The 16,382-nt window shown below is 37.9% G+C and overlaps 1 protein-coding gene across 1 annotated transcript; it reads right to left on the bottom strand.

The window, feature by feature from the left end:
• Positions 1-52: 52 nt before the first annotated feature.
• Positions 53-14,938, bottom strand: LOC121959731 (anthrax toxin receptor 2-like). Its single transcript, XM_042509203.1, has 17 exons — positions 14,667-14,938; positions 13,811-13,882; positions 12,822-12,893; positions 12,564-12,645; positions 12,018-12,122; positions 10,893-10,961; positions 9,203-9,283; positions 9,042-9,102; positions 8,062-8,157; positions 7,018-7,087; positions 5,107-5,185; positions 4,711-4,806; positions 4,468-4,518; positions 2,790-2,885; positions 2,404-2,577; positions 2,178-2,258; positions 53-222 (listed from the first exon to the last, which is right to left on the bottom strand). Exons 1-17 carry the CDS (start codon positions 14,789-14,791, stop codon positions 184-186), a joined length of 1,449 nt encoding a protein of 482 aa, XP_042365137.1. The 5' UTR covers positions 14,792-14,938; the 3' UTR covers positions 53-183.
• Between the last annotated feature and the right edge of the window lie 1,444 nt (positions 14,939-16,382).

The raw sequence follows: 16,382 nt of genomic DNA, 5'->3' as shown, positions 1-16,382 counted from the left end.
TTGTTTTTACTGAGGTCATGGATTTCTAAACACAACAACAACAACACCAGAATATAAGTAAATACATTTATTTACAAAAAACATCAACACAAAAACCAAACAATCATCTCTGAATGTGCATGTTATTCATCTTTGGTCAGAAACTGGAATAAGGTGAAAAGTGTTGATCCTCGTGTTTGAACATCAGTGACTCTGCACTCTGGTGAAGTTAATGCAGCGGCCCTGGAGACGACAAAACGGACAGTACCGTCAGATAAGCTTATTACATTCAGTGGCAGATTCTACATTTTTAAATAGAATACAATATTAAACAACATACAACAACAGCAAGCCAGATGTGGTGCATGTGATCATTTGTCATTGACAGTGTGTCTACATGTATTAGACACTTAAATTCATTGCTTTTTATGACCTTTTCAAGATATTTTCTATAAAAACTTAAGACAATTTTTTGGAGAATTTTTTTTTTATTTCTGGGAAGTATAAAGTCAACCTAGAATATGCATGTGGTCCCATGCAGAGGTAGATTTATGTGAGAATATGGTTATTGGAGAGAGTCAAGTTAATCTACATTTTTACAAGTAAATACAAGTATTAAGTAAAAACATAATTTTAAATTTAGTAGTTTGTTTAAAGATTTGTAACATTGTTGACTTTCATGCAGAAGGGTTCAACGCATTTGACAAAAAAATTAAAAGATGAACAAATTACATTAAATAAAATGTTGGTGGCCATTAGGACCTCACAAATTCAAATTTACAACTCACAGTAATAAAATTTAATTTAAGACTTTTTAAGGGCCTGCAGACACCGTGCGTTAAAGAGTTAAAATGTCTTAAAGAGAAATGTGGAGTCTTTTATGTATGGGAGAACCTGCTTATATTAAGGGATTTGGCCTGCATCAAAAGGACCAGAGGGACAAAATATGTCAATAAATCATCAAAATCACATCAGTAAATACATGTTATGGGAAGAAAGCAATCCTAAATCATTGCAGCAGGAGTTAATTATTTCTGGGTGGCTGCAGACAGTCCTGCAGGAAGAAATGATGATCAAAATTGTGAAAAGGTTGCCTTTCTCCCTTTTTGCTTGCCATATTCCCCCAAATCAACAGCTTTTTTTTGTGTGTCTACTTAATTATGAATTTCATTCCAATGTTTCGGTATATTTTAATATTATCAGTCGCATTTTATAAATGACACAAGCAGTTTGTTTCATGGGCTCACTGGAGCAGAGTCTGAGGGAAAGTGTTCAATCAGTGATAGTGCAAACAGGTGTGCATCATTGTGTCCTGTTAGCAGGGAGGAGGTGGGCACTGTTAAGAGTAAGGAGGGCAGGCAGGATAGTTCTGCAGCAACTAGTTGTGCTTAATGGTGTGTTTCTGTGCCCATAGGTAAATTGCGATGTCAGCAGTAACTCAGAAATTTTGCACTGATGGTTTGTCAGTTATTTTGTGAGACTTTCGGTGCTTGCTCTGTTAAGCCCACCCCATACTTGGGTGTTCCAGTTAGGTGAGGCTTTAAAATGTCAATCACTGAAGTAGGCACTTGCCAGGAGCCTACATCTTTCAGTATTTGCTTGCACTTTTGTGTTTTTTTCCACTGAACTTTTTGTCAATCTAGTATAAACCACTTTTTTCACTACTCCTGCTAATTACCTTGGTGCTCCAGTTTAAAGTTTCATAGTGTGTCAAACCACCTTATCTGCCCTTTATATAGGGTAGCAGCACTACAAACACATTGTTTTTTTTTTAATTTACTGACATATTTTTTATTTATTTATTTATTAGAAAGACATTAACTTAAGCTACAATCTTAAGGTATAATTAAGTCTGGAAATATAATATAATATGAAGAAAAGTGGAAGAAAAAGAGAGAAACAAATCACTACCAAAAATTGTAACTGTTGGAGAAGGCATAATATTACAACTACAAAGGATAAGCAGTGAGGGCCAAGATCTGAGCAAAGGCCACAACCTCTAGTAGGGTAGATGTAGCCCATGTATGGTTGTTGGAGTCTGTTTGCACCTGTCACATACAGGGCCTGGGGTTTGCTTTGTTTTAGAGAAGTGCAGCACTTTAAACTGTCTTTAACATTAACTTGATATACAGCAGTCCTTTTTTTCTCATAAGATGAGTTTAATTGGTTTGGAGAGAAATACTGCAGAGGTTTCTTACTTTATCCTGAGGTGTTGGCCTCATGATAGCCACTCTGTCGTACTGTCTCCGCAGTAAGGCCCGCAATGCATCAAAACGGCCCTGAAGGTCAAGTCGAATACACAATCAAGTACACAACATAAAAATGCAAATAAATAATGGTATACAGTATGCACATCAGAAGATTTATCTGTATGCACGTGAAGGAACATCAGTGATGGAGTCAGTGGTGATTAACGAGTCTCACCTTTATGGGAGTGTACCATTTGGACTGTGGTGTGGGGGTGTAGACAGGAGGAGGTCGTGGTGGGGGTCGGGGCACAAAGGGCTCGTCTACTCCCTCAGGCATAGTGACCACAGCATTTTTGGCTTTCTCAAGCCGTGACCCTTCCTCTGTGGACCCCATCTGCCCCCAACGCACCTGCAGACCATCAGTGCAAATGACAGACATCACAGAGCTGTCTGATGGGGGCAAACTCAGCTGCCAAATAGTCACCAATAGACTCCACAATGAGTTTGTTTGTCGACACTTTGCCAAAATGTCGAAGCTTACCTAAATGAATGTTGGTAAAAACAGTAAAAAAAAAAAGAAAAAAAGAAAAATCTGATTATTTTTTCTTTATTTCTGTTTACCTCCATGCGTTTGATTCCCCCAGGACCTCTGCCTCCATAGTAAGAGGCATCCACTGTAGGCCACCTGTGTTTGGGTAAAGGATCTTCGTCTGGCTCCTTGAAAACAATAAAAGTCAACTTAAATAATGACTGAAAAAATAATTTCTAAGCGGAAAAAAAATTATCTAGCCCTGTATATTATTGTAAACCTTTTCAGTCACAGCACATAACTTTAGACTGTTATGATTCAAAAGTGATATTATAATCTACATTTTAGGGCCAAATCATTCATTCCCACCTGGACTTAATATGAATATTTAATGCAATGACAAATATTTTCAAATGACTCAACACCAAACAGTAACCACTCTGGCTAATAGCTGAAGAAAATGCTCAAGTGATGCAGTAGCACTAAATGTCAGCAGATGCTGCCTCAATTAAAATATCCAAGTAGGTAATTTTATTACTTTTACTAAGTGTCTTGGTGGCGATCCAAAAAAAAAAGAGCAAGACTTAAATAAAGTGTGTTTGTTTGATTTACAGGTGCTGCACCCTGTTGGACACAGCTGCAGTTAGTTAGATTATAGTTATGTTATTTATTGTGTCATGCACATAAAGTGCCCAGCCCACTTGGACTTATGAGACACTGATTCCCCTCCTTAAACACAAAACTCAGATTTTTTTTTCTCACAAGATGAGTTTAATTGGTTTGGAGAGAAATACTGCAGGTGAGGTTTCTTACTTTATCCTGAGGTGTTGGCCTCATGATAGCCACTCTGTCGTACTGTCTCCGCAGAAACTCAGATTTTTTTCTGATTATCCAACCTCAGAAATGCACAATATTTTACTAAAAAGTGTAGCTCTTAAATTAGCATAACAAAGACTTTGTTTACGCCTGATATGAACATGTGTCTTTGGTTATCGGATCAAGAATGTACTTTAAGTACAGGGGTACTTTTCATCATGCTAACTTATGCTTTCTCACATCCAGAAATTGTACCCCCTCTGCCATCATGGTGGATCTTCCATTCACTGCCTCTCACAGTTGGTCTTTGCGTTTATTTGCATAGAGGGTGAGATCTGACTAAAAGTGGTCACTTGAGACGCATGTGGAGATGCATTCTAATCCCAGGTGTGAACAGACATATGAATATGAGTTGTCGATGTGTGATCAGACCACCCAAGCTGGCTCTTAATACCAGGTACAAACAGGGCCTTTGTCTTCAATCTCAGTTAAAGAACAAAGCCTTCTCTTAGTAGGGCGACCATTAAACCTGCCTGAACTAAACTATGCATGTAAGGATCTTTGGCTTTTGGTTAAACTGCTTTTTAAGGCACTACTGGGGTTGCTTTTCATAGGGAAATATATCTTTAATTTTGGTTTGAAATAAACATCAACAGAACATCTGTCCTTACATAAGGGCCAACTCTGATGAAGGCTAAAAACAGAAAGTCAGTCTTTCTATAAAGTTGCTCTTTATAGCTGCTGATGATGGAGTTTTGACCTCTTCATTCTTTTTTTCCCTACTCCATGCATCCTGAAAGTTGGTAAAGTGGTGTCAGAAATCCCTACTCTGCTTCTTCACTCCAGTCACTGCCAAGTTAGCAACATGTCGTAAAAAAACAAACTTCAGGTTCAAAATGACCTTGCTGGTAATATAAGACAAATATGTTTTATAACAGTCTGTCTTCTACTCACAATGACAGGAGGTGGAGGAGGTGGGCGAGAGGGAGGTGGGTCTCTGATCACCTGTAAGAAACAATATGGACAAGTAATAACACTGTCGAGGGACAAAATAAATAAAGAGTGTTACCACAGAAACCCTGACCAAACTGCAACACTTAAACTTGTGGGCTGAATCCATAAATAACAATAACACTGGATTACAGTTTGCACTTCCACGAGGCCTGAATTGGAGACATTCATGGACTGTAAACTCACCACAGTGCAGCAGAGAGGCCAGAACCACCAGAATAAGGCCAGAGCCACTAACAGCAACAGAGCCAACAGGAGCCAGAGCACCCAGGTCCCATCTGACTGCAATAAACATGAACTAATCAGCTACACTCATTATACCATCCAGGGAAGGTGTTTATGTATGCTGTGTTATTATTACACTAGCACCAATGCCACTGAACCATATGTATCCTTATTCAGAGATACTATTCGCCCATTTCAAAGAGACATACTTTCCTCTTCAGTTACGACTGGGAAGCATGATAACTGCTTTTCTCGACAAGACAAACTGCAGCTGTATTCATACTGTTGTGATTTTATTGCAATTACTGGCAAACTATCATGAGTGGTGTTTTTTGGTACTTTATGATTAATACTCACACACGTTGTGGCATAAATTTTGATGGGACTTGAGATGAAGGACTGTCCGTTGTTAAGGCTGACCAGTACTTCTATTGATCTGCAATTATCAGACAGAATCACTAAAAATAACATCAGATGAAGAAATATTTCTTGCATAGCCATCAACATTAACATTTACTGAGCGTTCATTGAGGTGGAAAATACAGAACATGGCGAGAGGGTGCAATTATGGAAAATCATGCTACATCACTCCCACTCACTTGCTGTGTGTATCTTTACATAAGTAAGAAAACATCGAGAGAAACTTGGCAAGAGTAAGCGCCTTTTAACATGAATAAATTCACCAGCAGATTAAATTTTTGACGATGTCTCAATTTCTGGAGAGAGACATTACTGCTACTGCTTTTTTATTATATATATTTACTGATATATTTGGCACTTTAAGAGTCACAAGCCAAGTGCCATCTAGTCTCAAGACATTGGAGAGAGGGCAGACATCTTGATATCTCCAACACTCTGCAACTTACACCAAAATAATCTGGATTGATGAATAGTGCTAAAGGTATGTATATATATAAATATGTATTTTCAATTTTGGGATGAACTGTCTCTTTAAAGGGTTAACAACTACAAAATTTGAAGGCACTGCCATATAACAATGTTTCTTGGTAACCTTTTCAGTTTCCCTGTGGACTCTTAAAGCACCAGTGCCAAGAACATGGACTTACTGAAAAAGGAAGTCATTTCCATTCATATTCTTATCTTTTCTTGATCAGATTTCCTTGTTTTGTCATTGTAGTTTTCAGCTAAATATTACTTGGTTCCCACTTTCGGAGTTGGACTCAAGTAAGTGTTGTCCTTGAGAAATTATCAAACTAAGCCTGAGTGTTTCAGTAAGGGGGGGTGTTGTTGGAAAATGAGAAGCGACTGCGACAGATAGAGAGGGGGAGAGACAGGGTGCTGTTTGAAGTGGGTGAAGTTATTAAATCTGCTTTGGCTCGCTCTCAAAATGCCACAGATATATTTTGGTCAGACTGGCTTCAGTGCATCCAACATTTTGAGCTGCTGATAGTTCCACTGTAAACATTGTTCTGGTTTCCCTCTGCTACACACACACACAACAGAGTTCTGGTTTCCAATTTCAACCTGATGTATTTGCACAGGCCTTGTGTTATGATTAGACGAAGGAAGAACTATAGACTGATACATTGGGTCATAGTGATCTACAAATATAATTCTATTGCTGTTTCAATTTGCTCCTAGAAAAGGGACATATCAGACTTTGACTTTGATTACCCATAATATCAATTATGATTTTATAGGCCTGGGTTGAGCCCAGGTTGTTAGAAAAATGCCTTCATAGTGATGTTATAATGATATCGTGCCAAGTTACTTTCCAGAACTGAATTCATTTTTCCTCAAAAAATGAATGTCTTTTTCTATATATAGCAGACACAAACTCGGTGTTGGCGTGACGGTGAGAGAGAAGGGAGACGAGGCACGGAGATGCTCATGACTCTGATATTTGCAATTTTTTTTTCTCTCTAAATTTAATCACAAGGATTTTACTGTGCAACAAAGAGAGAAAGCCAATTCCAGAAAGGACATAAAAACTGACCATACATAATGACAGCTTCAGTCACTATTTGCAGTGTTTAAACACGAGTGTGGTTTCTCAGCTGTCGATTAAGAAATTCTTGCGGCTACTGTTTTATTTTATGGGAAACTGCAGCAACAGACAATTATCTTTAAATAACAATGGCCAGAATACTAAAGTGTGACTTTACAAAAATGAAATTGTGATTACATTTTTAATTATATTTTGAGGTTTTCTGCGCTTAGGAAATAACCTTGTGCTAAAATCAAGACTTGTAACTTGTTTGCAGTTTCAAATAGTTACGGGCACTTTGTGTGTGTGTCTTGGCTTACTGTCCGACGTTGTGCAGAACGGGAGCTGGACACAGCAGATAACCGTCTCTGACTAGTTTGGGCTTCTGGTCTGAGAAGAAGGAATGTTTTTACACAACATTACAAAAATAAAAATCAACAAAGTTATAAATAATTTAGTTGTTAAAGGAAATAAAAACACATCACTTTGGATTGCAAAAGAAATTTGCCACTTCATGCACACTGACTGGCTAATAGAAATGCTGCGTATGGTGTTCTAACTCTGGAAAGACAATCAATCATAGATCATCAAATTTTGCACAATTTTTGTTTGGTATTTTGCAATGTAATACTACCTAGTAATTATTTTAATTAATGAGAAGACCAATTTTAATAAATAGGTTAATAGATTTATGATGATGATGATTATTATTATTATTGTTGTTGTTGTTCCATGTCAAAGCAACACAGTGACAGGACACACATAAAAAAAAGGATGTAAGAAATTTCAGCAGAAAAGTTACACACAAACTGGTTAGAAGAAGAAAAGGAAGATAAGATACTGTCATGTGTTATCCCTTCATGTCCTCTCAGTGACTTTAAGAGGACATTGATCTGTGAATAGACTAATGAGACAGAGAGCATGTCCCTCCCTCTGCTCAGTCTCATAATGTGTCCTCTGTTCTCTGGCTGAAGTCAATAAAAAGCCGCCACTGTTTGTCTCTGGACGTCGTGACTCTGACTTTCCACTGCAGCACAGACATCTGCACCAGTATCACATTTCAGTTCATAGATGATGTTATTGGATTATGTTGTTTACAATGTTCCTAACATGGACCCCAGGAAGAGTAGCTGTTGGCTTGGTAACAAATAATGGAGATCAAAATAAAAAATTCACAAAATCCAAAAGTGTATTGTGTTATAAATGGCACATGTTTTAGCATCATTAGTGAGTAAACTTGTAAAATTGCTTAATACCACTAGGGTCATAGTAAACGCATCTATAGCATTAGCATCAAAAGGCCAGTTTATGAGTTGACATCTGAAGCATGGCATGAGTGTGTTAAGTGTTAAGCATTTACTGACCATATGTCATTTCGTCGACAGTGAGGGAGCAAAGTACGTTGTCTGTCCTCTTAGATCCACTGAAGCCGCTGCCCCTCAGCACCACATCGAAAGACTCTGAGAAACATCCAATCCATTAATACACCACTGAGACACAGTACTTGAATCGCTGCAAACAGCAGTTGACATCAGCATTTAAAAGGGACAGCTTACTCAATAATCAAAAAGAGCTGTTTTCCCTCTCTTTTTTCTGTTATTTACCAATTTAGATGGTTTTGGTGATAGCTGCAGATAGTTGAATCAGAATCAGAATCAGAAAATATCAGCTTCAGAGATGCCTGCCTTCTCCTTTATAATCGAACAAGACGGCACTCAAAGCACCAAAAAATTACATTTTAAAAACTTAACAGATAGTCTCGTTACAAATGACATGAACAGGTTACTCAAGATTATCCACAGACCGTGTTGTGAACATTTTCATGTAGGAGCTATTTTCTTTCTACAAAACTACACCAACTCACGTATTACTGCACAGAAGGAGGGGTGCATCTACTCATGGATGAGAGGCTCGTGCTTGTGACAGTGTGAGATGTAGCCTAAACAATTAATGGTGTCCTCCTCAGTGGAGCTGTAATTTTTGCTTGCTCAGTAAGCTGAACTAGCAGTAGATTTTTTTTTTAATTTGACCTTTATTTAACCATGAATAGTCCCACGGAGATTCAAAATCTCCTTTTCAAGGGAGTCCTGGCCAAAACAGCAGGGTGAAGGATTTGATATAAAAGAACAATAAATGGGGTGAACTAGCCCTTTAAAGGAAGTCTGGAGAGCACCAAAATCATTAGGCGCCTTTCTCAGAGGACCATCAGTGTTTGGTGCAAAATTGCATGTCAATGCTAGAAATTTTTGTTGAGACATATCGCCTGGACATAAGTGATAGACCAACTGAAGACCAGCATTTCCATTACTGGAGACAAGCTGCAAGTGTTTTACAACTAACTTACCATTCACACAAACGCTTGACGGCTCTATTATGAATACATCTGCGCATGTCTGCTTCAGGATCTGTGTGGAGGAAACAGATGTCAGAAACAGGTTGTACATCTGATGTCACCCACACTGTGTGCCAATAAATGTTTTTATGTTTTATGTGATTTGACCTCACCTTGTTGACAATGTCTTTGAGGGCGTGAAACCCAGACAGCACAGGGAAGACTTGTTCTGTGCTGTCTGCTATTTCAGCAAGCTGAGACAAAAAATGAAAAGTTTACACACCTTCTAAATTCATTTTATTTTAAGAGTTTTCAGTGTTTATTTCTCACTAACTCTCTGGGAGGTCCTCTGCTTGTTTCAGTTCAGTGCTTCAGCAGCGTTTAGGGAGGGAAAGTCTGTTTCTAGGAGATGAAAGCTCTGGACAGCTGGCTCAAGCTTTCATCTCCTGCTTTAATGAGAGCAGAACAGGAAGCTCGCCTGGCATTATTTAATTAGAGAGTGATGTAATTACTTCCTCCTTGGACCGCAAAGTACACTTGGTCAGTAACCGGGCAGAGGAACGGCTGCAGCCGCTGATTACTGAAAAATTTTCCAGTCATGGGTTTTATTTTTTTGAAGCCATTCAGATATGCCTATTAATTCTTTGAAACCTGAGCAAATTGGCTTGATTTGGGAAAAAAAAAGCAAGTGAACATCTTAACATGACCCAGAAATAAGCAAAAAAATCATAAAAGGTTAGGCCTACAAGAAAATTACCTGAAAATTTGTGTTATTATAATAATAACAATATTAATAATTTTCTGTAGAAGTCGAAATATATAATTGTAATAATTATAAATATTGTTTTCCTGATATTTTTTTTTACATGTTTCTAATGATTCTCTTGTTTTTAGCTAATTTTCAGATCATTTTCTTGTCGTCTTTTACTTTTTCTCTTTTTTCAATTTGTAGGACATTTCTTGACAAGTTGCTCATTGCCTTTTTTCCCCATATTTTCAAAATTTTCTCATGTTTCAAAGATTTAAATGCTTGCTAAAAACATCTTAACACAGCACCAAAAGCTGTCAGTCCAGGATTTAAAGGGTTTATATTTATTATACAGATCAATACAGTGACTATATTGTGATTAATGCTGCTGCAGATCAAATGACACTAATGCAGAAATGATTTAGGGCATGGGTTGCCACTTTAAACGAAAAATTGTAGCACCCTATTTCACAACAAATTCAATTACAGTTTTCTGCTTTGCACTGTAAACTTATGACAAATAAACTGCTACAAACACTGCAGAATTTTTTTCCTTTATATTTCAAATAGTCAGAACAGCCATTAGAAAACATTTGGTCTCATTCTTATTCATGAAAAACAACTTTGAGGGCACATTTTCATTCTTACTTCTTTGTTCTGAGCACAATTTGCCCTTTCAACAACTTGATACCTGCACAGGAAGAAATCAAAATCCCTCCTAAGATATGATAACTCAAAACATGCTGCCTTACAAAAATTGTTCCATGTTTTTACATAAACTGAACGCGGCATAAACCACGAACCATAAATCCCGGCCAGCTGCTTGCTGTTCTGTCCTTAGGAGGTTTCAGCTCAACTCAAACAGACTAAGCAATGAGGTCAAGGTGTGTTATTATATCTGGGCCAAAAACAACCGCCCATTGAAGTTCTGACCACAACTTAACACACGCTGACACACACACACACACACACACACACACACACACACACAGAGAGAGAGAAAGACAAATAAAACCTGGGTGTTTAAACAACCACAGTATCACCAGCAGAGAGAAGTGTTCTTTCTCACAGTGCTTCATGGCGTTCAGAGGCAAATAGAAAAAAAGTGTACCTACTTGTTTGTGGTCAAAGTCCATGACCCCGACACAGTACACTCTGGCTCCAAACCCTCTGGCTTTATCAGCCTGGGAAGCACAACACAAAGAGTGAGGTCTTGAGTCAAGAGTTTCTACTGGCATGCAGTAAACCCATGTGTCTGACCAGTTATCAGAAAAGAAGAACAATGTCTCTTTTTTTTTCCTTTTTTTTAAAAATATATATTTTTTGGGGCTTTCATTGCCTTTATTAGATAGGACAGATGTAGTGTGACGGGGGAGAGAAAAAGAGAGAAAGGGGATGACATGATGCAAAAGGCCGAGTCCGGACTCAAACCAGCTGCCGCTGCGGTGAAGGTACAGCCTCTATACATGGGCTGCCCGCTTCACCAACTGAGCCGCCAGGCACCCCCACAACACATCTCTTATCATAAATTATGACCCGATTGCTTAAGATAACTCACATTGTTGTGAGCCGTTTCATGTAGGACCCATTTTCTTTCTTTCTGGTGCTACGTCAGCTAGAAGTAGATGCATGTTTTGTTGTGATACAGTTGGCGTAGATCACTAGAAAGAAAATAGTTCTTCAAGAAACTGCTCAAAACAAGCTCTGTTGATTATCTCGACTAAGCGGGTCATGGTCTCTGAAGAGAGACAATACAGTGTAGGTTTTCTCATTGATTTTTTTTTTGGCACTTTGGGCACCACAAGCCGAGTGCCATCTAGTTCCATTATGTTTGAGAGAAGGCTGACATTTCTGTGGCCGATATCTCCAACAGTTGACAACTCACACAATCTAGGTTGATTAATGGCAGAGGAAAAATACATATAAATAATTTGGTGCTGAACTGTCCCTTTAAAGCTCACTATTACCAAAACATACTAGCAGATTTTACTATGATAAATATTTTTCTTTTTGGCTCAGTTCATGCAACATGATACACACACCCTTGAAACTGTTATTACTTGAAACTGAGTGTTGTAATTTAGTAAAACAACAGAAAGATTTAAGCAGTGTGTGGATGTGTCAAACAACCTTGATTTTGATGTGAAAACACTTTTTTAAAAAAAAAAAAAAAAGCACATGAACACACCACATAAGAAAACAAAACTATCTTCAGTAAATCATGTTTTTGTGTTCAGTACCTCCTGTACAGTCAGTTCATAGGGGAAGACCTCCAGCTTGCCATCAGTCAGAACAATAATGATGCTCGATGATGGCGAAGTTTGTGCCTTCATCTGCTCGGACACCTGAAGAGTTAAAGTTGACACACACTCAGTGGAGCTCACACACACACTGTGCACATGTGTTGCTCTAAATTCATAATGACACTTTTACTGTTGTATGTTTTGGACTTCTGAAACATTTTATGTTGCCAGCCCCCCTGGAGCTGCTTGAAATATCTGATAACATGCCATCCACTCATTTTACTTAAAAAAAAAAATCTATGATAACATACTAGTATACAGAATGAGAGAAAAGGCCAAAACATACAAAGCACATAGCCCACAGCAGGTTTTTGGTTGTTGATGTGTTAGAGTAAATTTTACAAGCTCTATTCCAAAATTAAAGAACATTTAGTGGGTTGATTGTGCTAAATTTCACCTTTGAGGTGGCAGTTTAAGTTAAAAATAAAGATGAAGTGGCTGTCTGTGTTAGGATTACAGTTCCTGGCAGATGAGTGTACTTACCGCCATCATGCCTTCGTGCATGTAAGTTTCACCAGCCGGTTTGATTTGGCTCAGCTTCTCCAAACCTTCGTCTATCTTCGACCTGCGAACCACATCACAAAACACAGACAACACAGTCTAAATAAAGACTGATAGGAGCCCAGTTTCTGTGTGATCTGTTATCTGTGTTATGTTGTTTGCTTTTTCAGTTTGGGGGAACGGAGGAAGATGGATTAGGGGAGCGAGGCAGAGAAGGATGGAAAGAGCTAGGGACCTTACCTGTCTCCAGTTAGTGGCAGTATAACAACCGCTTTGGCTGAAAAGACGATGTAGGAAACTCTCATCCTGGGACTAAAGAAAACACACACAGGACGCTTGTGAATCTTATCTGTGGGACAAAAGCACATAAAATCCAAAACTAGGTTTTGGACCTTTTAAGATCAGAATTAGAAGTAGGGTTTGGTCCTTATGTAGCCTAATAAAGGATTCCTATAAGTGCTGTTCATGTATATATGCTTTTAATTGGACATAAATTCTATTTAATGCCAAATATAACATGACTTTGCATAACAATACACAACATGTGAACCTGGATTGTACAATATAACAGAACACAACATGAAATTAATTGACAATCCATGAACTTAACATTACAATACATTAAGCTGCATCCTATGTCATTAAATGTCTTATGTTAGTTAGCTGTTTGTGCCTTACTGACCCACTACTAATCTCCACAGAGCAGGAAACTGAACCCCTTAACCTCATCACTGTTACTTCCTCTCTCTACCCTCCAGGATGTAAAGGGGTCCAGGACTGTCTGTTGTGGTCGGCACCACCTTCAACATGTGGCCTCATGATTCTGCTCATATTTAGCAACCCGTCATTAAACCTAAAGATATCACACACCCCCTCTGCACCCTTACCCAGAGGGGTTTTGGAGCAGTTGGTGGCCTTGAATGATGTCTGAGGCCCAAAATAGACATGGCCTACTTTCTACTCACTACTACTGTTTGTACTATAATTTAAAGACCTAAACTATTGCTCGCTTTTAAAATAGTCTTTTTTAATAAGTTTAAATATGACTGTGGTTTAAATTTAATAAGCCTGGGTGTCTGTAAAGCACTTTTTCACTTGGTTTTGAACTGCATTAAACATTTTCTAAGGCTTTTCATGGTATAAATACCCCCAAAATCTGAGGAGGAGGAGATGAGAAGAGAGGAAGGGCAGGAGAGAGAAGAGAGGGACGCAACAACCACTTCACTTACCTGACAAACCTATTCGTGAGCTGCTCCACAAATCCATAGATCTCATGCCAGTGTCCAAACACACTGCCTGACCTGCAAAAACAGGCAGCACAAGGATGATGAATCTCACTCTTCCAAACATGAAGCCTCAAATATATCCAACAAAGGATTTAACACCAAGTATGTGTGATCCTGACTACAACACAGGTATATAAAACAGAGAAAGTGTTAGATAAACTAATGTAATTTGTATAGCTTATATTTTCTGTATAAACTGCATAAATTAAGTAGTAAGTAAGCAATGATGTACTGACTGTGTGGGTTACTGAGTAGAAGAACTGAAATATAAATAAAATAAATACATGTAAAAATCGTGTAAACAGTGAAAGAGTTTGATGAACACATAAATATCTAAAACAATATGCAGATTCATGTACAAATCCCACATTTTATCAGGTTTCCTAAAACTCCCCTGCATCCTACTTGTTTAGATCAGTCCAAACAGACAAATATTGTACATGCATATGGAAAAAATAAACAGAAAGGGAGTCTTTCAGTTTATTCTGTTGTTGCATATAAATAGAGAGCCAATGATTTATTCAGTTGCTGCTGGAATGTCTGTCAAGGACTTAGTTTGTTCAAACTTAACAACAATATAATACACTGAGATGAACTCAGAAAACAAACTCAGTCAAACCTGCAGTGAAGCAGCAGGGGAACTTGGGAAACTAAACACAGCCATACATGGAGAGGACTGAGTCAAGTCTGTCTCTGCACTGAGGTAACAAATATTAAATTAATATACTGTTCTGTCCATGTTGGCTTCTTTATTCCTCCAGCAAAAACATGCATTGCAGACAGATCTATATTCACTCACCTGTCTAAAACAAAATAAATATCAAACGCTCCATCACAGGAGGCGTCCTCGCCATCAGGCAGAGATGAATTCACACAAACACTCAGAAAAAGTAGGATTTTGCAACATATCCATATCAGATCCATATTCCATGAGTTTCATATCAGCAGTGTTTGATTGAAATAAAATCCCCCAAATCAGCAGCTATGAGTCCTTCATCATCTTCACAGCATCACCCCGGTGGTTCACATGTTGAATCAGTGCTGGGTGGAAACACAGCAGCTACATGTGGGTTCAGCAGCACACTGATAATGAAATAAATGGGGCAGGGCTGCTACAGCTGCTGCACACCACCACCGTCCTACAGCAGCAATACAAACAGAGCAGGACTTCCCTCAGGATTCTTCAAATTAAATTGCAGGCATCCAAAAATACTACCAGGCTATAACTACTGCATTAACATAAAATGTATATGAATAAAAAAATGTTTATGTAAAAAGAAAATGAAAATGAAAATTGTATTTATTTCCTTTGATAGAATTCGACAAAACAGTTATATATAGTAACCTAAAAAATAAAAAAAAATACAATTAAAACAGCTGCTAAAATAGTTTCCAAGGATGCAGGAAGATAATAAAGAGATAATGTTAATGTAAAGATATACAGAAAAGCAAAATACTACAATGTCAGGCACTAATTGCATGGTATCTCTCTCTCTCTCTCTCTCTCTCTCTCTCTCTCTCTATATATACACAAATATAACATAGGTGTTCTGGAGGGCGACAGAGGACATCATGTATTTTAGGCAAATTGATGCAGAAAGGTAAGCATTTGAGTATAAAATTTCATAATGATGCTTCATGCTGAAAATGTTCTTATATATATGCACCCTCCATGCTACATCTTACCCTATTGTGCTTTTATTTTGAAAACAAACTCATTTATATTCCTGTGTTGTATCTGCCACCCAAAATAACAAAACATGTGCAGGAAAAAATGATCACATTTCACATAATATAATTTTATTTCTGCGTGCTAACTTAATACATTATGCTTTTATTTTGAAGGCATCGTCCTTTCTCTTCCTGCGCTGTAGAGGCGACCTCAACTTGACTTTAAGTGGCTAGAACAGCTGGCATAGCGACTGACCCAGATGACAAAAATATAAAGAATGACAGACTGACGGTTCATATGACTTAAAGAAAATATGTGACTCATAAATATTTATTTTTGTTTGTTGTTGTTTTTTGTTTTAAAAAAAACCATTAGTGATAGGAGCCATTTCCCTCTTATACAACAATGAATCCCCTCTTGTTACTATTTAAAAAGTGATTTAATAGAGATGCCATGTGTCAAGATTCAGTTCATATTTGATAGTCAAAGAACAATTTAGCAGTGGCTTATTGCAGTACGTTTATTACTGACCTATAAATCACTTCCAATGTATGCCTGATGTCTGATTTTACTTTTCATGATAAACAAGTGCATCATGTTCCTGTAAATCTGTTACAGATGGAAAGCAGAATTGAATCGGCTAACACAACGCCCTTGGTATGTCAGATTGATTTGCTGCCTTGCATGAGTCCAAAATGTTACTCCCAAAAGGAAATTAAACAGACTCCTTTGTCTCAAGAGAAAAGACCTCAACACCAGAACATGACCATGTCCTCAAAAGCACTCTGTGTTTACAAAAAGCAGACTTCTCTTTAACAAACCTTTACACGTATATTTCATCAA

The sequence above is a fragment of the Plectropomus leopardus genome, chromosome 20 (assembly GCF_008729295.1).
Source record: "Plectropomus leopardus isolate mb chromosome 20, YSFRI_Pleo_2.0, whole genome shotgun sequence".
Lineage (NCBI taxonomy): Eukaryota > Metazoa > Chordata > Actinopteri > Perciformes > Serranidae > Plectropomus > Plectropomus leopardus.
Note: the sequence above shows the minus strand (reverse complement) of the source record. Positions and strands in the feature narration are given on the sequence as shown.

Bases quoted from the DNA above. Each gene is read 5' to 3' on its own strand.
- LOC121959731 (XM_042509203.1), bottom strand. From the start codon at position 14,791: ATGGATCTGATATGGATATGTTGCAAAATCCTACTTTTTCTGAGTGTT. The intron at 12,123-12,563 runs GTAAGTACACTC...TTAACTCTTCAG, and splicing joins TGCACGAAGGCATGATGGCG to GTGTCCGAGCAGATGAAGGC. The intron at 10,962-12,017 runs GTACTGAACACA...TGTGCTTCCCAG, and splicing joins ATGAACTGACTGTACAGGAG to GCTGATAAAGCCAGAGGGTT.